This window comes from Penicillium cosmopolitanum (genome assembly GCF_028827165.1).
Source record: "Penicillium cosmopolitanum strain IBT 29677 chromosome Unknown utg000009l:1.0-9042332.0:1.0-9050551.0, whole genome shotgun sequence".
In the NCBI taxonomy this organism is placed as follows: domain Eukaryota; kingdom Fungi; phylum Ascomycota; class Eurotiomycetes; order Eurotiales; family Aspergillaceae; genus Penicillium; species Penicillium cosmopolitanum.
Genome location: NW_026622679.1, coordinates 6,894,880 through 6,916,277, shown reverse-complemented (window position 1 = coordinate 6,916,277; position 21,398 = coordinate 6,894,880). Strand labels below are relative to the sequence as shown.

The 21,398-nt window shown below is 48.0% G+C and overlaps 8 protein-coding genes across 8 annotated transcripts; 5 read left to right on the top strand and 3 right to left on the bottom strand.

Moving 5' to 3' along the window:
* Positions 1–1,799: 1,799 nt before the first annotated feature.
* Positions 1,800–2,482, top strand: N7509_010674 (Hpt domain-containing protein; the record flags this gene model as incomplete). Its single annotated transcript, XM_056635311.1, has 3 exons — positions 1,800–1,835; positions 1,891–2,057; positions 2,149–2,482. The coding sequence occupies 3 exons, from the start codon at positions 1,800–1,802 to the stop codon at positions 2,480–2,482; spliced, it is 537 nt and encodes a 178-aa protein (XP_056485931.1).
* Positions 2,483–5,036: 2,554 nt separating this feature from the next.
* On the bottom strand, positions 5,037–6,525 carry N7509_010673 (uncharacterized protein; the record flags this gene model as incomplete). The annotated part of the gene is made up of 6 exons (XM_056635310.1): positions 5,037–5,352; positions 5,417–5,512; positions 5,590–5,969; positions 6,026–6,099; positions 6,177–6,281; positions 6,339–6,525. The coding sequence occupies 6 exons, from the start codon at positions 6,523–6,525 to the stop codon at positions 5,037–5,039; spliced, it is 1,158 nt and encodes a 385-aa protein (XP_056485930.1).
* A 1,103-nt stretch (positions 6,526–7,628) lies between these two features.
* On the top strand, positions 7,629–9,520 carry N7509_010672 (FAD-dependent oxidoreductase; the record flags this gene model as incomplete). The annotated part of the gene is made up of 4 exons (XM_056635309.1): positions 7,629–7,894; positions 7,953–8,153; positions 8,208–9,276; positions 9,341–9,520. The coding sequence occupies 4 exons, from the start codon at positions 7,629–7,631 to the stop codon at positions 9,518–9,520; spliced, it is 1,716 nt and encodes a 571-aa protein (XP_056485929.1).
* Positions 9,521–12,574: 3,054 nt separating this feature from the next.
* Positions 12,575–13,239, top strand: N7509_010671 (uncharacterized protein; the record flags this gene model as incomplete). The annotated part of the gene is made up of 3 exons (XM_056635308.1): positions 12,575–12,676; positions 12,753–13,071; positions 13,157–13,239. 3 exons carry the CDS (start codon positions 12,575–12,577, stop codon positions 13,237–13,239), a joined length of 504 nt encoding a protein of 167 aa, XP_056485928.1.
* Positions 13,240–13,396: 157 nt separating this feature from the next.
* N7509_010670 (uncharacterized protein) lies at positions 13,397–15,063 on the bottom strand (the record flags this gene model as incomplete). The annotated part of the gene is made up of 3 exons (XM_056635307.1): positions 13,397–14,360; positions 14,461–14,563; positions 14,619–15,063. The coding sequence occupies 3 exons, from the start codon at positions 15,061–15,063 to the stop codon at positions 13,397–13,399; spliced, it is 1,512 nt and encodes a 503-aa protein (XP_056485927.1).
* Positions 15,064–16,247: 1,184 nt separating this feature from the next.
* On the top strand, positions 16,248–17,987 carry N7509_010669 (carboxylesterase; the record flags this gene model as incomplete). Its single annotated transcript, XM_056635306.1, has 1 exon — positions 16,248–17,987. The coding sequence occupies one exon, from the start codon at positions 16,248–16,250 to the stop codon at positions 17,985–17,987; it is 1,740 nt and encodes a 579-aa protein (XP_056485926.1).
* A 166-nt stretch (positions 17,988–18,153) lies between these two features.
* Positions 18,154–19,145, bottom strand: N7509_010668 (SDR family NAD(P)-dependent oxidoreductase; the record flags this gene model as incomplete). The annotated part of the gene is made up of 2 exons (XM_056635305.1): positions 18,154–18,344; positions 18,413–19,145. 2 exons carry the CDS (start codon positions 19,143–19,145, stop codon positions 18,154–18,156), a joined length of 924 nt encoding a protein of 307 aa, XP_056485925.1.
* Positions 19,146–20,603: 1,458 nt separating this feature from the next.
* N7509_010667 (GNAT family N-acetyltransferase) lies at positions 20,604–21,329 on the top strand (the record flags this gene model as incomplete). The annotated part of the gene is made up of 1 exon (XM_056635304.1): positions 20,604–21,329. The coding sequence occupies one exon, from the start codon at positions 20,604–20,606 to the stop codon at positions 21,327–21,329; it is 726 nt and encodes a 241-aa protein (XP_056485924.1).
* Between the last annotated feature and the right edge of the window lie 69 nt (positions 21,330–21,398).

Sequence of the window (21,398 nt, the reverse complement as noted above, 5' to 3'; positions counted from 1 at the left end):
ATTTTTATCTTTCTTTTAGATTGCTGTCTCTGGTAGCCCCTCTTTCTCCACTGCTACATTGGTTCACCTACAGTCTCCTACCGAATAGGGTTGAGTGGGAGCCGATAGGGCCTGACCGATGACCTCACATTGTTCGGGACGGAGTGGAGCGACACCCGGGGGAATGGATTTTTCATCCTCTCTTTTCTTTTTCCAAACCCTTCATTTTGGGGGCTCGCGCACTTTCCGCTGAGGGAGAACTAACCATATATTAACTGGTTTGGTGTTCAGGCTCATTTATTCTCATTTACAATGCCCATCGGGCCCCGGAAATGATCTGGTATAGGAAGGTCAAAAGAATACTCCAACTCATTGTAGGGCGCCCGCAAAAGGGGGAATGAGATACCCCGAAGAATAGTAGGTATTAATATCGCAGAAATACTCCGTACGGGAACCACTCCGTGTGGGTTATTCGGAGTTAAAAGGAGAGACCAAATAGTACAATGCAAGAGCATGGAAGGGTGTAGAAGCATTGGAGGAACATGGACCACATCAACCCCCCACACCATTTATTGTATAAGGTAAAATAGGAAGATAGAGAACTCTAGATCGAATCTGATTAAGAGTAAAGAATAGTATCAAGGGGATCCCATTGATGCTATCAGTTAAAAAGAGTTGAAATTTCCAGATTCCTCATAATCTTCCTCCCCGAGAGAGAGAGTGGCAGTCAAGTGGCAGGCTTACCCACACCGTCTCCGCCCCTTACCCTCTCTCTTCCACTTCCATTTCCACTTCCTCTCTCCTTCTCTTCCTCTTCTCTCCCTCTCCTCTCCCCTTCTCGACTCTTTTCCTTTCTTCTCTACCCCTTTTCCCTCCACGTCGATCACCCATCACACAAAATAATAAAATCACAAAAAAAAGGTGAATCCTCCGACTTGCCCACCCCCCGCAATCTGCCATCCAATCCAACCTCAGCCTCTCCCCCCCCCCAAACGGACTTCAATTTCTGCCCCTCCCCCTCCAATCCCCTCAGCCACACGATACCCGATTGATCTACTCATTGTATACCTACTTTGTCTACTTCATTCGAACCCTCGATCACTTGCTCCTTCCTCTTTCTTGTTTCTTTTCTACTGTTGGCGGCACCTGGCTGCGATACCTTTCCCCACCGTGTGCTACCGCCGCCACCACCACCACCACCACTCTATATGCGCATAGTTCCATCTCCCCCTGCCACCAGCGGTTTCTCATAGTAAGCCGCCAATTCGTGATTGACGTGATTGACTACTGCCTGCCTCGACCTCTCGCTGCGTCACCGCCCTACCTGTTGAGCTTCAGACACTGATCTATTCACTGTCTACTGTCTGCTGCCCACTGCCTCACTTCCACTATCCCCTCTACCTACCCCCAAACACAACTTCTATCTGTAATTCACAAACCTTGTAACTTGCTCGCAACTCTGTTCAATCTGACTGGTTCGACTTGACTGCGAGGGTATGATTACGGGGTTTTCGGCTGTTGGTTGCCTCTGATACATCCATACATCCCACCTGAACACCCGCCTACACCTGATGACCCATCACATCCCTGTTCCTGTTTGCCACCTGCCTACCATTCACTGCCTCGACTACCTGCATTTCTCTGCGCCTCTTTGCGCCGCTGTCCTCAAATAAGCAACGCTAACCCATTATCGCAGATCTCGACTGGTCTCATTCAGATCGAGCCGGCTTGATTCTTACTACCTTTTGACGATCCGATCCCCCACGCACTAGGTGCATTCATCCCACCTACCCACCTAGACCCCCTCAGTACACGACGAGATGGCGCCAACAGACCCCAAGAAGGCAGAAGAGCCCGTGCGTCCACCGACCCCCCCAGCCGGCCGAGATGGATGTCGCTAACACATGGCAGAAGACGGGTCCGCCCAAGCTCTCCGATGTCAAGGAGCTGATCGATGAGAGCACCTTTGAGCAGATCCTAGAGATGGACGATGATGACGACCGTGATTTCAGCAAGGGTATTGTCTATGGGTTTTTCGACCAGGCACATGCTACTTTCGAGAAGATAGAGAAGGCGATGTAAGCATCCACCTTTGTTTCTGTCAAAAGATCTCTACCACCGGATTGGCTGGAGCTCAATATGATTTTGCATTGTGCTAATAGCTTGCAGTGCGGATAAGCAGCTGGAGGAACTGTCACAGCTGGGCCATTTCCTGAAGGGATCCTCAGCTACACTGGGTCTCACGAACGTTAAGGACGGGTGCGAGAAGATCCAGCACTTCGGCGCCGGCAAGGACGAGGCCGGCACCACCGACGAGCCTGATGAGAACGTTTCTTTGAAGAACATCGACAACACCCTCCAAGAGGTCAAGGTTGAGTTTGTCAAGGTCGAGAGGTTTTTGCGCCGTTTCTATGGCGAGGAACTGAAGGACGAGCCCGAGGTGAAGGAGGAAAGAAGGAGGAAAAGGAAGAAAAGGAAGAAAAGGAAGAAAAGAAGGAAGTAGAGCAGAAGAAGGAGAAGAAGGACGAGGCTCCCAAGAAGGAGGACTCGAAGAAATAGGCTTTGCCAGACTCGGCTCAGCCCACACACAATGATAGCTTTCACGTGGCTTGATTCGATTCAATTCGGACCGGATCTGAATAAGGCAGGCGACACATTCCAAGCTCCGTTACATGCTCTTCTTTTTTGCTCCCTCTCCCTCTCTCGCTTGTTTTGATCTCCAGCAAACCCTTCACTTTTTTTAATCCTTTTTAGCGACGGATGGAGCATTGCAATGGCCTTTCTTTATTCTCATCTTATCCACACACATACTCACACACCTCCTTCCTTTCCACGATTTCATCGTCTTCTTTTCTTCTTTTATCTCCTCTTCCCATCTATTCATCGCCTCGCTCTCCGCAGTACATACAAATCCACCTCCCAACACCCTGGCCACACCCACCGATGGATAGACCAGCCCAAGATCCCCCACTCCTGTCTTGACTGGTCTCAGATTCGATCGATAGTCACAATACCCAGTTGGAGAATAATGGAACCAGAGCTTCGTCTGCATCTTATGATATCCACTCAGATTCCATTTTGTCTTGTAGCTGTAACCAATCCGACGAGCTGTCGAGCCTATAGATGCGGAATGACCATTGCGTACAAGCCTATGAGTGGATGGGTGAACGCGAATGCATATAATAGCAAATTCAAATATAACGGCAATATGGAAGAACAATTCATCCTACTATCCATGGATGTACTCGGTACTCGTACTGAATCTTATTATATGCCCAGGTGCCGGACTTCGATCCACATCAACCTCGATTGGTTCCAAGCTCCCGCCACATCGTGGCTCGCTCGCACCGGGCCGCAGTGTGGATCGACGGTTGGATTGTGGCGGATTCTATGGAGCATGAGAAATAAATCTGATCGATGGGTAATATGTGCATACTCGTACATATGCATACTTGGTTCAAGTTTGTATTTAGTAGGACTGACATTGGTGGTGCTTCTACTAACTACCTGCTATCTCCCTTCCGACCAGACTTCGAATTCTTTCAGGTGAGGCGATCAACACCTTTCCCAGATAGAGCCCTGCAGCATGATTCTACGGATTGGATGGGTCGGCTTGGAACCTGGAGCATGGTTGGCAGTGTGAGATCTTTGAAAGAGCAACTTTAATTGTAAGAAAGCTTTATAATAGTGGATTGCAAGGTGTGTGTAGAACTCTGCACTTGTCTGGACAATGGCGAACCTTGGAAGGATGTGTTTATTTTCTCATGTGCCGACATTAAAGGTTGGGTACTATTTAGCACTGGAGTACTCCTGGTCGGCCCTGGAGGTAGTTCTCCGTACAATATGGTTTATTCTGGAAGTTCGGGTCTTGAAACTTTATCCTCCAAGTGCTGACTTACTATTCCCGTACTACTAGTAGTAGTTCTAGTACATATGAGATAGTTTCAATGTGGCCGACACCCTCGTCAGTACTAATACTAGTAGTAATAGTGTATGGACATTTTGCTCTGGTCTTGTACTAGTACTAGTACATAGTATTCCATGCTCGGCAGTTGCACGGAGCTTCAAGTTATATAAAGTCAAAATTTGCCTCAAAACTTGAATGGCATTGTATAAACTTGGCGCACGCCCGTGGCGCTACTAGCGAATATAAGAATCTGTCATGGCCAAGCCAAATACTATGGAAGACTATTTGATCAAAGCGGCCCCGGATAAAATAAATACTAGAATCGTTGAGAAATGAATACTACTAGTACTTAGTACGTCCGTAGGGCCACAAACTATATCTTGAAGGATTCATTGCCCCGCACTATTGGCGCCACTGCAAAGCACAAAACAATTACTCCATACACAATACATCCATTATCCGGGCGTCGCGCCTCACTTGGCCTTGGCTTGGCGTAATCATGTGTACGATATTGCGGGCAAACTTCACTTAGGGGATTCGAGTACGGAGTACTACGAGTAACGTTCGGACTGGACTACAATTGTCACGACCCACCGGGCTTACAAGGCTCTCTTTTACATCCGTTAGGTGAAGGCTAAGTGGGTACAAGCTGAAATTTGAGAACGAAGTGTTCCAGAAGCGCGACCCACGCTCGTCTAGCTTAACGACCGCTTGGGCCTTCGGCTTTCTGTGCGGTCTTTCCGGGGGATTCATTGCGCCAATCGCTAGTGCGGACGATGGTGGCGTGGGGTCGATCGGCGGAATCCGTTGTTTGAAGATGGGAATTTGCCTAATTCGAAGAGTGTTCAGACCCCGAAGGATCATCTGTTTTGTCGGATTCATCGAGGAAATTTTGGCCTTGCGAGTATTCCGCCGGTATTGCGTGGCGTTCGGCAACCAGACACGCGGTAACTTTGCCAAACAGGGGGGCCTGTTTAGATCGGAATTTGCGTTGAATCGAAGTAACAAGTGGAGAGAAGATGGTGAGTTCATGTCAGTTATTATTATTTGTCGCTATAGTATTTACATTGTAGCCGAGCGGCGATTAATCTGAACTCCGATCCGTATTGATTCCCTGCCCCCTTTTTTCCTTTTTCTCCCCTGAATTTCGTTATTCCCGACGAAATTGTGCGTCACTACGTGAAGATCCCGCTTCCATTCGCTCTTCCGTCACTTGCCATTGAACTTCTTTGACAATATGTGATTGGCTGTGTGTGCTTCCGGCATTTTCCGCCAAAGCGATATCATCATGTAGACGGCTGAGTCCCTGCTTGCGACGGCTGCGTGAGAGGCCCGTGGTGCCGGAACTGTACTCGCGGAAATAGCGTCGACCACTTTCGCCGATCCAGGCGGGTGAGTAGCGGCGCATAAATTGGCGGAGGAAAGGTAGGCAGGGGCAGATGATGATGAGGTTGGCCTCGACGTAGCTGTAAAAGAGAAATTATCAGTTCTTAGTATGATCCACATAGGCGGAGTACTAGTATTACTTACATCCAGAGCTGGGATGGAGCTAGCTGGTATGTTAAATCGGTTGTCTTGAGATAAGCGATTAAGGTCGTGAGTCGTAGAATACTTGTAATGAGTGTGCTGTTCCAGAGTTAGTTAAATATCTTGAGGGTGTATAACCAAGCAGCCTGTCCCGGAGATGGGGAGGAGGCACTCACGCGCAACCAACAATAAACATCAGAAGCAGTCCAATTTTTTGGATACGCGGCATCTGCAGGCCGAGTACAAGAGGGAAAGGAAGCACCAAGAGAGCGATATCGGTGACAATGTTTGTGACCGCGGTTGCGATATACAAGCCATTGCGATTGACGCAATAGCCTGTTGTAATTGCAGCGTTCCATCCTCTTTCAATGGGATTGCATGCAAAGATCAAAGCGAAGACGATGGCAACACTGTATCCGCAAACGACGGCCGAAATTATATGAAGGCACCATACGTAGATTGGTTGCTTATTCACAATGCGGTGGTAGAGAATGATGAGGGCAACTTTGGCGAATGCGAGGGCTGGGACGTAGACAACAGCGGCGGCGAGGATGACCTTGCATCGGGAATATTAGTCGGCTTGGTATGGTTATAGATCTATTGAGTACATACCTTTTGGAAGACGGTAAACATCTCTGGAGTCACATTCCACATGTGGATTCCTGTTCCACCGAAGCGGTAGCCGTCTGCGAAATCATGTCAGAAAGATTGTCTTCCAAGGTTGTGGTGGTGGTGAGAAAAGGTAGCACATACGTATGCATACGACTTGCGTTCCCAAGGAGAATACCTGTCAGGGTGTTAGGGGTTTCGAGTCGCTGAGATCGCATTGTCATATCGGCTTTCCTTACCCAGGCTAATATCATCGATACTGTTCAGAGAGTTAGCAATGCACCGAGGCAATCCATTTAGAGAGATATCGACACACCATCATCCCATCCAAATTTAGATAGCAGGCACGCTCGAGTATAAATTCGCATAGCCAAGAAGAGCGTGCTCAAAGTCAGTCCAATGCCAACAATGATCAAATCTTCCTTAAAATCCCATGGATTGGAATAGTCGAAATCAGGCGTCACCCCAGCTGGGGGAGGAATCACGCCGACTTTCTCCCCCATGTTGAGTGTTGCGAAATGTATAAAAACGAATAAAAGAGTGCGTATAGTTTGGATAGATAGCGCGAGGGTGAAATGCAGCACAAGTGATTGAGGCAGAATATACTTAAAGTTGAAGATTTAGGGCCGCTGTCATGACTGTCATATGAACCGAGACTGTCGGACCGTTCCTGTGTGTTTCGAAGGTTCAGCGATGTGGAGGCGTTTGACGCTATGGCCCACGTTCATACTAGTTGGCTGCTGGGTCGATGGACCTAGGCTATGCGTCTCTAGTGCATCCTTCGGATGTAATGAATGGATTGTCCTACGGCGGAGTTCCGAAGAAAGGTATCGCCGTGAGACAGCTGCTACAGAATTGAAGATTTGGATCGGCGTTGTGCTAGGCAATGTCGGCAGAGTCTTGCATAAGGCAACTGTTTATGGAGTACGGAGTAGACATCGTGCATATGTCCGAGCACAGTGATAAACACGGAGTATGGGGTGACCATACTAGCTTAAGTGGGCGCAAGTGGATGTTCTCGCAGTATTTGTTGTTCGTCATCAGTTACCACTGTATCAAATACTAATGGTACAACCGAAAACCAATTCTTGATCATGTTTGAGGACACAAGTGGATTGAATTGCTTACACTTCCTTTTATCCAAAAAGTAAACGGGGGTTTCCATGTTTTCTGGGGGCTGAAAGTCTAGTCTCCGCAATGGCCGACATACCGGCACCCCAAGCAAGGAAGGGGTCGGAGAATCTTTCTCAACGCCCGGCTAACTGGGCTTCAGATGCCTTGATTTTGAGTTGAAATACTGAGAAGCAGGACACGAGTCATGATCCCTGTCACCGCGTGGCTCAAAGTTTGGAATCTCTGGAGAACAAAATGTCGTTTCGACCCGCGGTGGGTCCGAAGGATTCGCGCCAGCAGATCTACATCTCATTAGGGAGGCCTGGACATCCCTAACTTCTACGCCGGTGCATCTCCTGCATTAGTTCGTACTAGCTTGAAAGAGCATGTGTGCGAGCTCGGAATGTCCGCACGCTGGGTAAATAAGTACATGCCAAAAACTTAATTCTTCTCATCCCCTGCAACGGAATACGAGGCTGGACAACAAGTCGTGATGCTGTCCCTCAACACCCTCAAGATCGGAGCGTTCCTCGGTCTTGCTGCAATTGCCCCCACAATTGCGGCATCTGAGAGCTCCTCGTGCCGTTGCCTCCCCGGAGATGACTGCTGGCCTTCCGTTTCGACCTGGAAAGCCTTCAACCAATCTGTTGACGGACGTCTTGTTGCCACCGTCCCTCTCGCAACACCCTGTCATGTCCCCTCATACGATGACAAGAAGTGTGCGGCCTTGAAGGAAGGATGGCTTCTCCTTGAGGAGCAGTAAGTTTTTAGAGTCATGTATATTGTGCGAGGCGTAATTAACTGATGGATTCTTCAGCTATCAATCCTCGTCGTCTTTCATGGCTCCTTTCTTCACCAATGGAACCTGCGACCCATACCACCCTGTCTCCAAGCCATGCACCCTTGGAAATTTCGTCAAATATGCAGTCAATGTCTCCTCGCCCGTACATGTGGCCAAGACCTTGAGGTTCGCCACCAAGCACAACATTCGATTTATCATCCGCAACACCGGTCATGAGTATGCTGCCCTCCCAGCCAATACCTTTGATTGACCATTACTGACTCTTCTTAGCTACAACGGAAAGTCCACTGGCGCTGGTGCTCTTTCGGTCTGGACACACCACCTTAAGGACATTGAGTTCAAGAACTGGAAGGACGAGCATTATACCGGAAAGGTTGCTAAGCTCGGCGCCGGTGTTCAGGGAATCGAGGCCTATGAAGCAGCCCGCAAGCTCGGCCTGCGCATGGTCGGCGGAGAGTGTCCCACTGTCGGCATCGCAGGCGGATACAGTCAGGGAGGAGGTCACTCGTCTCTGGCCTCAAAGCACGGGCTTGGTGCGGACCAGGTCCTGGAATGGGAGGTTATCGACGGTACTGGTCAATTCCTCACCGCAAACCGCACCCATAATAGTGACATCTACTGGGCTCTGACCGGTGGCGGTGGTGGAACCTACGGTGTTGTCTGGTCCATGACCTCCAAGGCTCATCAGGATAGCCATGTGTCTGGCCTGAACCTCACTTTCACCACCGACGGTATCTCCGACGAAACCTTCTACAAGGCCATTGAACTTTACAACACCCACCTGCCTTCCTACGTGGACCGTGGTATTATGAGTCTGAACTTCCTTACCAACGCTTCTTTCTCTCTTTCCCCCATGACCGCTCCCGGTATTTCTCTGAAGGAGCTCAAGAGCCTTACCCAGCCTTTCCGTGACGGACTCACGAAGCTTGGCATCAAGTATGAGATGCAAGCCGAGGAATTCAGCAACTATCTTGATCAATTCAATGCCCAGACCCCGCTTGTTGAAATTGGAGTCGCTCAGTATGGTAGCTGGCTTCTTCCCCGCTCGATTGTTGAAAGTCCCAAGTCCAGACACGAACTGACTAAGGCGGCTCGTAATGTGCTTTCTTACGGCGCCACTTTCACTACTGTCGGTGTCAAGGTCACCGAGGAGGTCACTGGTGACGTTTACAATGCTGTGAACCCGGCCTGGCGCGGCGCGATTGCCCACGTTCTCATGTCTACTCCATGGGAGTTCAACAAGCCAGAGAAGATGCGTGAGAAGCGGAAGTTGATGACCGATGTCTTGGTTCCCAGCTTGAGCAACCTGTCTCCTGAGTCAGGAGCCTATCTTAATGAGGTATACTATTAACTTAATTATAAGAAACGATTTATGACAAATGCTAACCATCAATCGATTCTAGGCCGACTTCGACCAGCCCAACTTCCAGAAGGCTTTCTATGGCAAGAACTATGACAAGCTGCGTGCCATCAAGGCCAAATATGACCCTCACCACCTCTTCTATGGCTTGACTGCCGTTGGCTCTGATGAGTGGACTGTCTCGGAAGATGGACGTATGTGCCGGGTCTCTCCCAGCAACTAAAGTGCGGTGAATTTTAAGTTGTAGTAGATATTGTTTTCTCTAGACTCATCCTTTGCGTCACACTGGTCGCAACCCTCTTTTTCTATACTGCGATTGAGCGGGAATAATTTTTAGATGAATTTTTATTCATTCAGAAGTATACTACTTCGAGTTCCTCATCATTCTAAGAATAATATGAGAACGTAGCCACTTCACGACGGTATTCTGGCATGGTAGGACCCAGTAATATTGACCGCGTCCGATTGCGGAGCATGTTTAGCTGTTAAAGATCTTCTCTACTAGTACTAATTATGAATACCTCTGTTGTTATCTTTTATTCCAGGCACAAAAACGGATCGTTGTTCCACCTATGAAGCTATACCTAATAATATCTGATGGTACTCCGTAGATGGAGCAATAGACACTTGATTCGCTGTCTAGTAGTAGAAATCATAGCCTCCAGCCACCAATACCAAATTGACAAGTATAGCTTTTAGCTGTCATATTGAAGAACCCCGGTCCCATAGATTACGGAGGGAATCTGACATCCTACCACGCCTGCAGCCGCAGTTGCATGCAGGAATGGGGGCTTTCAAAACGGGGATATCGGGAACGTGCATGTTTAGGCTTGGTGTGGTGGAGGGCCGTGCGACGTTGATGTCTTCCATCAATCGAGATTTAAAAGGCTTCAATTATTGCTCCTTCCATATTTGGGGTTGGTAGTAGTAAGGGTTGCTGATGTTGTTGGCGATCACAATTTTGAAGAAATTAGTTCCGTAAGGTTTGAGGTTGGGATATCGCTGTCAAAAAATTGAAAGGAACGGATGCGTGCAGGAATGAAAACGAAAACACGCGACGTATCTTTTCCAGGCATTTTATCTCCTGTGAATGGCGATGCGAAAAGTTCCGATGGGAGTCCTCATCCCTGCGTTACCCGCCCACGATGATTGTACCTCCCTCGTCTTCCTTTACAACCCACCGATATCCCAGCTGTCCATTCTCTGGATTTCATATAGAAATGCTGATCAAATTATCTTCCATACCGTATTTCTGTCTTCAGCTCTGGGGAAACTGCCCTCTGGCTTCCCTTATTCATAGATTCATCATGCTCTGTCTTATTTTCTCTCGTATTGAAGAATACTTTTGGTGGATCGAGTCTTTCAGGTAAATAAACTTCGAATTCCATTGATATTCACTGGTGAAAAGTCTGAGTAGATACTAGAGTCATCTATGTTTTTGTTACCTCTTCAGCCCAAGCAGCCCCAAGACCACCCCCGGCCCCGATGTGTACACGTTACACAGGCGAAGAGCTTGCATTCCCCAGACTGCATGCACGCTTCACAGGAGTCAGCACGGATATCTTTCCGATGCAGATGCAAGTAGGCTGGCCGTTTTTCTTATCGCAAGATTAAAATATTGCGCACGAGCCCGGGAAACGGCCTGGTGCGTCACACGGCATGGCCAACAAGTCTTTTTTTCTCTCGCTGAGCCGCGGCCTGATACAGATAGACAGCTGGATTTTAAGATTGTTCTGACAGCTAGCGGCTCCAGGGGAAGTTCAGAAATGAGATGGTGCTTCAGATGGTCGCTCTTGGATCTGGCATTAATACTCAATCAATATTGCAGGGGAATATTTCGAGGAAGAAGAATCTTACGGCTTGTCTAGGTAGCCTCTTCGGAGTTGTTATTGACTGTTATACATTTATTGTAACTTGACCCGAGCCGTCTACGGATACTCACATACTTCCTGAAAATTGGTCAACACCCACCTCGTTGAGGCCTTGCAGCATCCCCTGTATCGACTCTACCCGATATTCAAACCGAGGTCGAACGACTCAATGCATACACCGCATATAACTTCCCTCCTTTTTGTCTCGGATGGTGGACTCGATATCAGAATTTCCCTCGAGCAGTTGACCAAGCTACGCTCAGTCCCTCCATCCCAACTTCGTGTCTTATGGTGTTTGCATTTGATGCGAGATGTCCATGGAAGATTGGGACAGGGTGTACAACCGCAGCACCTGTCTGTTCGTTACTAACCATATTACCCGTTTGTCTCGTGGTTTTCTATCGAAGTGAGCAAATGCACACACGGCCCGGACCTTAACCGTTCGGACAGCACTTCGGGAGCGGACTAGTCAACCCAGAAAATTGCTTACTTCATGGCCACATTCGTAGTCAAGTATCTTCATTATTAGCCAAGCTTGAAGTAGACATAATGTGAGTTCCGCGAGGATTGAGATGGGTGAAAAGGCGCATTGTACAACCCCAGCCGCTCCACGATGCAGCAAATCCTGTAGACGCATTGAACTACAGCAACCTGGATTATACAAATTAGAATTCCCAACGGATACTGGAGAACTAGCAAGATCAGGTGTTCAAGATGAAGCTTTTTTATCCCGTTCAGCATCCACCCCTAGTCCTTGTCTGTGAACTCGATCTATTCTCGTCTGACTAGTTCTTACACTTTACGATAGATGTCAAATCACCAGTCGAGTAAATTCCCGTCTGCGTGTCTCGGAGACACATGGACCCTAGCCCTGCCTTGCCATGCCAACAAAAGCCGTTGGGCAATAGCTACCCGTTTTGCCTCACCCTCGACATCTCACTCGCAGGCTCTCTCTGCATGTGCGTCTACGCCTGTTAGATCTCGCCTTCTCGCCTACCCACTTGGTTTGCGCATTGCTTTCCTGCTTGATTGTCCACACACTCGTCCGTTCGCTTGCTCTGTCCTATCCCGTCACAAAAGAGATCCGATTGCGTTCGCTCCTCAACGGAAATCTTGTACATGCTCGGGCTAATTGCCGCTGAGGGAGTTGCTTCTGCGCTTTTCTTTTGTTTGAGGTCATTCACTTCTGGGGCATGCTATAAAGATCCCGAGAATTCATGAGACCTCCGGTGTTCAGTTGTATTTCCACCGTCACAGATTCCCTCTCGGTCTCCTCACACTTTTCTACTCTCAACGACGGTGTTCCGCGCACATATACCTGGCACCAGAGTACGACGCACAGCATCTTCAACACGCATTAGTCCTAGACAATACGTACCTGATCATTCGCCACCTATACAGTCATCATGTCACCTGTCGGTCCTCGAGTCTCCAAGGAAGAATTTATGCTAGCGCTAGGACTGAACCCACAGGATGCACAACATGAACAGTATTACCGAGCCATGCGAGTAAGTACTACATTTTCATCAAACACAAAAAGTTTGACATTTACAAACCCGTTCCAAATACATTTCTAACACCCAGCAGGATGAAGCAATCATAGTTTATAACCGCATGCATCAGGATACTTCACATCTCCTTGATAGTGTGCGTGCCGACCCCACCACGCGACCTCCTTTCTTCTGGCACCATATTCGACCAGATAGACAGCGCTGGGCGATAACGGAGATTTGGCGCAACGCAGCCCCTCTCACACGCCCACTCTTCGATCGTGGTGGAACGAATGGCGAATATGGACCGAATTGGGTTTCGGGTTGGTTGCTGTATAGCGTTTTTCGGTCCAGAGATGTTAGAAATAATCGGAATCGGCGAAAGGGGGAGACTAGTTCCGGCGCAGAGATTGGTAAGACATGCAACGGTTCCTTTGGAGGGATATTGACAGGGTTTTGGAAAAGGAAAAGATGCTAATTCTCTTGGGTTACGAGTAGATCCGAAAAAAGCAAAGCAGAACGAAGAAACCGCCTCGCCGAAGAAAGGGTACTACGACCCAGTGCGAAATGGGACACTCTAGATTGTAATGCTCCATGTTTTCTGAATCTACTTTGTTGGTTGTTCATAGTGGCCCGAGATGATCGGTGGTTATGACCGGGTATAACAGAGGAGAGTAATGCAAGTAATGCAAATGGTAGAAAGCCAATTCCCAGAATGCAGATCTAATGAATCCCAATTCAATCATCGTCGTCGCCGTCTTTATCATCTTTGTCCCTATTTTTCCCATCCTTCTCGCCGCGATTCGACCGCAACACCTCTGTGACCCGCTCATCTTGTTCGTCAGACCGCTCATTCCACTCCGCATCATACTCGGCAGCAATGCTCTTGATCTCTCTCCTGAGAGTCTTGCCCTCATCAATCAAGGACTCCCAAAGCTGAAGATCGACGTTATGCTGCTGGTACAGCTTTCGCTGGCGCGTACTGACTGTAAAGTCCAGCGCGGATTTGTATGATATCTCACGGTTATGATATAAAAACCACAAGTAACCACCCATCAATGTTGACAAACTGACTAAGTATGTCACAGGCTCCATAGTATCCCATCCTAGATCCGTCTCGAAAGTCAATTTGTAGACACTATACCACCAGACCGAGAGGATTCCAAAACCACCAATGGCAACTCTTTGGGCCCCGCGATGCGCAAGCTCGTCACATTTGGTCTTGATTTCAGCAATACTTTGGATCCGTCGTGAGAGCTTACGCATTCGCAGTCGTAGAAAGTACGTGCGCTCATTGAAAGATGGCACCGTAACTCGGATCTGACCCAGGCCCGCTGGTGCCCCCTCGATCGTAACGATGAACTCGCCCGCCCGCGCAGCGTCACGAACAAAATCCCCGATTTCCGTCGCTTGCGACCACCGGACAAATCGCTCCGGCGCGCCGTCTAGCGGGTCCAAGCTGCTATCTGTCTTGCGCGGGTAACTGTATATCTCGGCATCTTCCTCTCGGGAGCGTCGACGTTGGACAGGCGTATCATTGCTGTATTGCTTTTCCACCGCCACACGACGAGTTTCGTCGGTTTCAAGCTCGTCGATCTTTTTTCTTGGTTTGATCGCGTTGTCTTCGTGCTGGAGAGCAATGAAGGATATGGCTGGTGGGCGGAGCTTTTCGAGCTTTCCCTCTATGGGGGGGAACTTCGGACTGGATCAATCGCTCGAGGTATGACAATGGTTGCTGGGGGTGGATAAGGATAGCTATTGGTTCGATGCCTGTCGATTGTTAGAATTGTTTACCGAGGAACTGTTGATGGATGCCAGTAATACCTTTATCGCTATCGCGGCTGTCGACCGTTGTTAAAGGGATGATAAGCTTGAATAGTCGGGATGGTGTTGTCAACAGTTTCCCTATTCGTGTTAGCTATGATTAGCGAGGACTTTCGAGACCCCATCATCGGCTTACCTTTCGTCATATCCTCAGACCATTTCTTGTCCTGGCCTTCTGTCGAAGGCCTCTTCCCATCCTTGTCTAACACATGTCGCGAGGAGCCAGTCTTTCTTTCGTTATGCTTCTCCTCCAAGGATTCCAATAACTCCTCCGTTCTCTCATTGTCACCGATTTTTTCCACATAGTTTGCCTTTTTGAAGTACCGAGCTTGTTGACAACCAGCAAGTAGAGAAACACTCAATCCACCTTGATCCGATCGGAGTTGCGTCGAAAGGGTATCACTGGTAGCTCTCCGGGAGAGAATATGTAATTGACTGAGTGAAGTTCTCTGCGGGCCACAGTGGATGCCAATTAACCCAGTTGTAGTACCGGCCAGAGGTCGTGCCGTCATGCCTCGCCATGATAGGGAGCCTCGTGTAGCCGACAAAAGGGACACGCAGCCCCGTGTCGGTGGACGCATAACAAAGGCGTATATCTCAGAGGTGCAGAAGGGGGGCCTTTGCTAGTATGATATTTCTGAGTGATCTTGTTGGTGTTGGTTTTTGTTTGTAGGAGGAAGAGGGCATTGTCGGGGAAGCAGGCAGTGTTGGGGGCGCAATCAACTCATGACGCATGTGTCAGGGGAAATTGTGGGGATGCAGAGGAGCAGGAGCGAGACCAAGACCAAGCACAAGAGTGCTGGGCATTGACATGATCGAATCCAAGCTTCCCTGGGGCAGTTGAGCTGGAACGGGAACTTGGTCGTGAACTGGGATGCTAACCTGACGTCAGTGTGGCGCAGGGCGGTGAGGGAACGTAAGTGGCTCTGTCTGGATGACTAACGATACTCTAGGTAGGGTTGTGTTACATACATTGAACTCTGTGGATTTGATATACTAGCAAATATGACTAGACCCATGGACTAATAGGGTCTGTTGATGCTCGAATCCAGTTTTGATCTCACCGAATAATCCAGGGCTAGCACCGAGCTCTGCCTTGGAAGAGCCCTCATGCATGAGTCTGCAGAGTAGATACAGCATCTGCATACTCGGGTCGGTATCCTGTTTTAAAATGCCACTTCACATAAGGCAAGGGAGACGGTATTACACTTATATCCGCTCGAGTCCGATGCGTCGTCGCTGATATGGAATCACCAATAGGCGCCCCTTGTATATGCCCCATCCAAGGTGTTTCTGTGGTTTGTCATGGGGCGCCTAATCTTTGAAGTCGCTGCCTAAGAATAACCACCACAGCTACTAACTCAAATTTAGACTGTCTTTCAAGTTAGTTTTGGCCCCTACATTAGTTAGGCTGATGAAACTTTAATAATATATAAAGGCCAATTTCCCAAAGCGGCATGCAAGATGCTTACCCAAAATGCTTAGCAGAGTGGGGCTCTCAGCCCTCTGCGCCTCTCTCAGACCGCGATGGTTTCTGAATTCGGTTAGGTCGCTTGCGCTGACTGGATCGAACTTCGATATACCTTATTTTTGGGCGTACCGCTCGTATTTGCAAGTCTGAAGCTGGCCTTGTTTTTTCCTATTCCTTTTCTCAGTCCCACCAAGTATAAATACAGTCGAAATATCCATATAATTCCAAAATCTATCTACCTCATCTATACGCAACTTCAATACTAGATCTCTCGATTTTTCCAAATCCTGAAGCATGACATATTCTACTAGTACGATTGGGCTTCTCGCCTTCTTGGCCATATCAACTTGCGGCTCTGCAGGTCCTCTTCGCAGGTCGCACCCTACAGTCGTTCTTGGAGACTCAAATAATGTCCGATTCGAAGGAACATCAGCTAATAATGTCGAATCATTCATGAACATTCGCTTTGCCGAAGATACATCAGGCAACAACCGCTTTGCCGCCCCCAAACCTTTCAGCTATCCTTCAGGGTCGGTGGTAAATGCATCCCTCCCAGGTGCCGCATGCCCACAACAAAAAGTCCCAATACCAGGACTGGAAGTTTTTGATAATGTCACTCGTATATCCGAGGACTGTCTTACATTGCGCGTCGATCGACCCGCCCGGAAATCCAATCAAGACAAGCTCCCTGTCATGGCTTTCATCTACGGAGGTGGGGATTCCATTGGTCAGATTTACGACACAGCATATGATCCGACTTCTTTGATCAATGGAGCGGGGCAGAACGGATATCCAGTTATCTATGTTGCAATGAATTACCGTGTGGGTATCTTTGGGTTTGCTGCTACCCAGGCTCTCAACGAATCCCGTTCTTTAAATGCAGGACTTCGCGACCAGCGACTTGCATTGGAGTGGGTACAAGAACATATCGCTGCCTTCGGGGGAGATCCCGACAACGTGACAATATTTGGAGAAAGTGACGGTGCTACTGGCGTTGGTCTCCAGATCACGGCATATGGAGGCAAGGAAAAGGCTCCTTTTAGACGAGCGATTATGCAGTCCGGTAGTGCTTCGGCTGATCAAGGTACTGCGACCAACAAAACTATTATCCGCACTACCGAGTTCATCAAGAAAGTCAACTGTAGCTCTTCGGTCGGTATTGATGAGCTTGCTTGCTTGCGGAAGATCCCTCTCAAAAAGCTACTTCCTGCTGCACTGGAATATGAATTCAGCTTTGAGGGTTCGATGAGCTTCGACATCTTTGTGCCTACCGCACCCTCCGATTTTATTCCTGATAGTCCCTCAAAGCTTCTGTCTTCTGGTCGCTTTGCGCATGATATTGACGTTATAACCGGCTGGACTGAAGATGACCAGTCGTTTTTTACGCCATCAAGCATCAAGACTGAATCGGATGTCATCGAATACCTTTCCTCGTCAATTCCGGATCTCTCCAAGGAAAATATGCAACGTGCTCTTGCTCTTTACCCACCTTCATCATTCTCAGACATGCCGAGTGAGAATATCTCGGCTCAGTATTTCCGTGCAAGCCAAATGTCCCGTGACTATGAGTTTACTTGCCCGAGCATTCATTTGGTGCAAATGAATAAAAAGTACTCCAAGTCGTGCACTTCAAACTATCTCTATATCCTGAACCAGACTATGTTCACCCCGTTATACAAACAGCAGCAGACATCATACCTCGGCGTTTCACACTTCAGTGACATCCCTTATGTTTTCAATCAGGCCAAGACGAGGTATTCATTCCTTGCGACTCCACTTGACGTCGAGATCTCGTCAAAGATGAGTGCTAGCTGGGCATCATTTGCTGTCTCAGGGGATCCATCACACAGAAATGGAACGCTACCTGGCTGGTCTGATGCTTTGACTCATTCGAGCCCCAGCGTGAGGATCATCGGGGGTCCCAATGGAGGTGAGATGTTTACCATCGATGGTAGTGGTGATACCTCTGAGCACCTCGCGAAGAGATGTGCTTTCTGGAGCTCGCCTGATGTGCTTGCTCAGATTGGAGTATAATGAGAAAGCAATAGCGGCCTAGCCATGAGGCATGACTTTCAGACTTGCATGGTGTTTGAATATGTTTTATCTAAATTAATTTCCTTTTTCTTCTCCATTTCCTAAAAGAGGGATAACAAGATTCTGATAATTTTCTTATTTAATGTGTAATTATATCCCGCAGACTCTATTCCACGGCAAGACGGAACCTGAGCAAGTCTTTCTCTAGAATCTCATCAAACCTTGCTTCTAGCTCAACGACATCCCACTTGCAGGAAAGGAATCGACCATTCAAGACCTGCCGTCGTCTCTCAGAATTTATGGGTGATGTCAGCCAAAGACAGAAAGCACCGACCAGATCTGGGCTGTCAACAAGAACTGCATAACCGATGACAGTCAGCAAAAATGCACTTTATTTAAATGATAGTGATGAATTATTATCTCACGTTTGAAAAGCCATTCCGGCGCACCCCTCAAAAAGTCACTGCGCATACCACCAGGATGCACACTGGAACAGAAAATTCCCTTGGCAGAGTATTGTTCATTTATCATCTCGATGAGTCGGGCCTGTGCTGCCTTGCTCACACAGTAATGAGCATGCGCAAAAGGACCCGACACTGTAGGTGCCGCCATCGAGTTGATCGCAATGAAGCTCATAGCTGCGGAATTTGTCGCAACTAGCAACGGCAAGAGGTGGTGAGCGGCATAGAAAACGCCAATAGTGTTCACATCAAAGGCATTACGGTAGTCCTCTGGAGATTCCTGCACAACATCTGTAATCATCGGCCCCGAGTAGCCAGAGTTCACAATAACCACGTCCAAGCGGCCGTTGAACTCGGTCTTGACGGTCTCTGCTAGAGACTTGACATGGCTCTCTGATGTGATATCGCATTCAGAAACGATTACCTTTGAACTTGGGTTTATCGAGCGAACCTCTTTCGCTGTTTCTTCAAGGGCGGTGCGAGTCCTGGCAGCAAGAATTAGACCTGATGCGCCCGCTCGAGCATATGCCCGTGCCAAACCCCCTCCGGCTGCACCTCTACCTCCAATGATGCATACAACAAAGGGAGAAGGCAAATTTACCGCTGCGGGATTAATGGCATCGTAAGGCGTGGTATGAAGAGTCGAAACAAAGTCGCGACAGTGTTGTGCATTCAGTTGACTCTTTGTCGAAGACATTTCGAGAAGATTTTGGGAATTATGCTTATGGCCCGAGTCTTGCAGCTTTGTAGTTGGGTAGAAGAATGATTTTGTAATCAGAAACTTTCTACTCTCTTATAATTGGGACATTATCTGCGTGTTGGTTGCGATCGGATTTAGTCGGACTTAGAGCGGAAACGAAGCTGCTGCTCGGAAATAACCAGGAATCATCAGGAATGATTGTAGTTCCTATTGCTATTCTCGATCCTCACAAATATTCTCATAAAACCAGAATTTAATATCAGACAGATTTTGTACATCAAATATGATTCAAATATTGGTACGTTCATGTCATTCATTAGTGGTTTTATGTACGCCAGGTATTCTGATGGCAACTAAACCGGATTAAATGGTGTCGCCATATTGAGAAATCTGATCATTTGTATTTAGACCCAAGCTTCATAATCCTCGAAGACCCCTTTGCTTTTTGTCTCCATTTGGAATTGGCCGATACGCATAGTGCCATTATGAAAACCGCCTGGGCTGTTATTTAAAAGCTTGCTTCCCCGATACAAAGACCGTGTCTCTTGACGGAGTCAATTAGATTCACCGAAAGCCCGCCCCTGTCCCTTTCAAGAGGGTTTGGTGATGAATCATTAAATATATCTAGTAAAGTTCTGTATTTTATTGCGATTATTCTATTCTCTAGGTGGAGTAGCTTCGTAGCCCCGCAACAGCCCCCACTCATAGCGAAAATTTTGCTGAACAGCTCATCCCAGGCCGGCTGGCCCAATGGCAAGGCGCTTGACTACGAATCAAGAGATTGCAGGTTCGACCCCTGCGTCGGTCAATTTTTTGGTTACTTTGCTGTATATTGGAAGGAATTGTGACCATGGTGGGTGAATTGACTCTTTTTCTGGAATTTTTAGTTGCAATTATTGCCTTGGGACAAATCATCGTAAATTAATTACTATCTAAATCAGACCCTTTTGCCGCCCTTCACATTTAATAGTCTGGGTTGACATAGATACAAAAATATCTTTCTTTTTGCTGGTCGAATTGTGATGAATCTTCTGCTGTAACGAACTGACGTTGTTACCATTCGCGGATGCCTTACGCCTGCGGCATCCACTTAGCATCTACGCCTAGTTCCACCTCAGCTTCCTCCTCCTGCTTCCCCTCAAGCTACCAGTGTCGTCGACCCGCTACTAATTCCTTTGCCAGATATTGCTACGTCGTATCCTGATCCCCGTGAGTATCTGAGCATCCTCACATCTGCCATGTTTACTTATTTGACGATGTCATCTTCATTTCCAGGGCTGACGTTGACCAAGGCTCAAGAATGACTCATCGAGCTTTCTAAGAAATACGAGTTTCTCCAAACAATTCTTGTTGGTTCATCATGAGCGACGACAGGACCTGAATAGCAAGTCTTTTTTTTCTCCATAAAAGTTTGGTTAAGATTCATCTCCCTGCTCATCGAGATCGAATGTCGAGATGGCCTCGTCTTCCCGATTTCATTTCCCGGTCCATGCCGTTTCCAATGATCGTGTTAAACTTATCCCTCTCAATCTCGATCGCCACCTAGACACGTTCTTTCGCCTTTCTGTGTCGCACCCAGAACTATATGCACACATGCCCATCGGACCGTTCAACTCTTTGGCCGAACTTAAGGCCGAATTCCTGGACCGATCGACCAGCCACATCTTGTCATTCTCCAATCCTGAGTCCATTGCATTTGCGGTCATTGATAAAACACGCCCCGCGTCACCAGAGGACCCTGAAGGTGAACTCGCTGGTACCGTGTCTTTTATTCGGACGTCGCCTGTTAATCTCTGTACCGAGATTGGATTCATCCTTATCCTGCCACCATACCAGCGCAGCCATGTTGCCACAAATACTGTCGGTCTTGCATTGAAATATGCATTCGAAACACCAGAGAATGGTGGCTTGGGTCTTCGCCGTATTCATTGGCAAGCTAGTGCGGCAAACCCTGCCAGTGCTAAATTGGCAGAGAAGATGGGGTTTGAAAAAATAGGATTGACGCCTTGGCATATTCGCTTTATCGGAGGCAGGGAGAAAGGCAAAATCGGAAATGGGAAGGAGCCACCAGCTGGAACTGATTCGAATGACCTGTGGAGAGACACTTTTTCATTCACACTCGCCTGGGATCAATGGGGGAGTGGTGGAAAGGAGAACGCCGAGCGTATCATGATGAAATAGGGGGGTTTTAGACTGGATTATTTTACTTCATCATTTCAAAAAAAGTCAAACTCAGAATAGAGATAAATT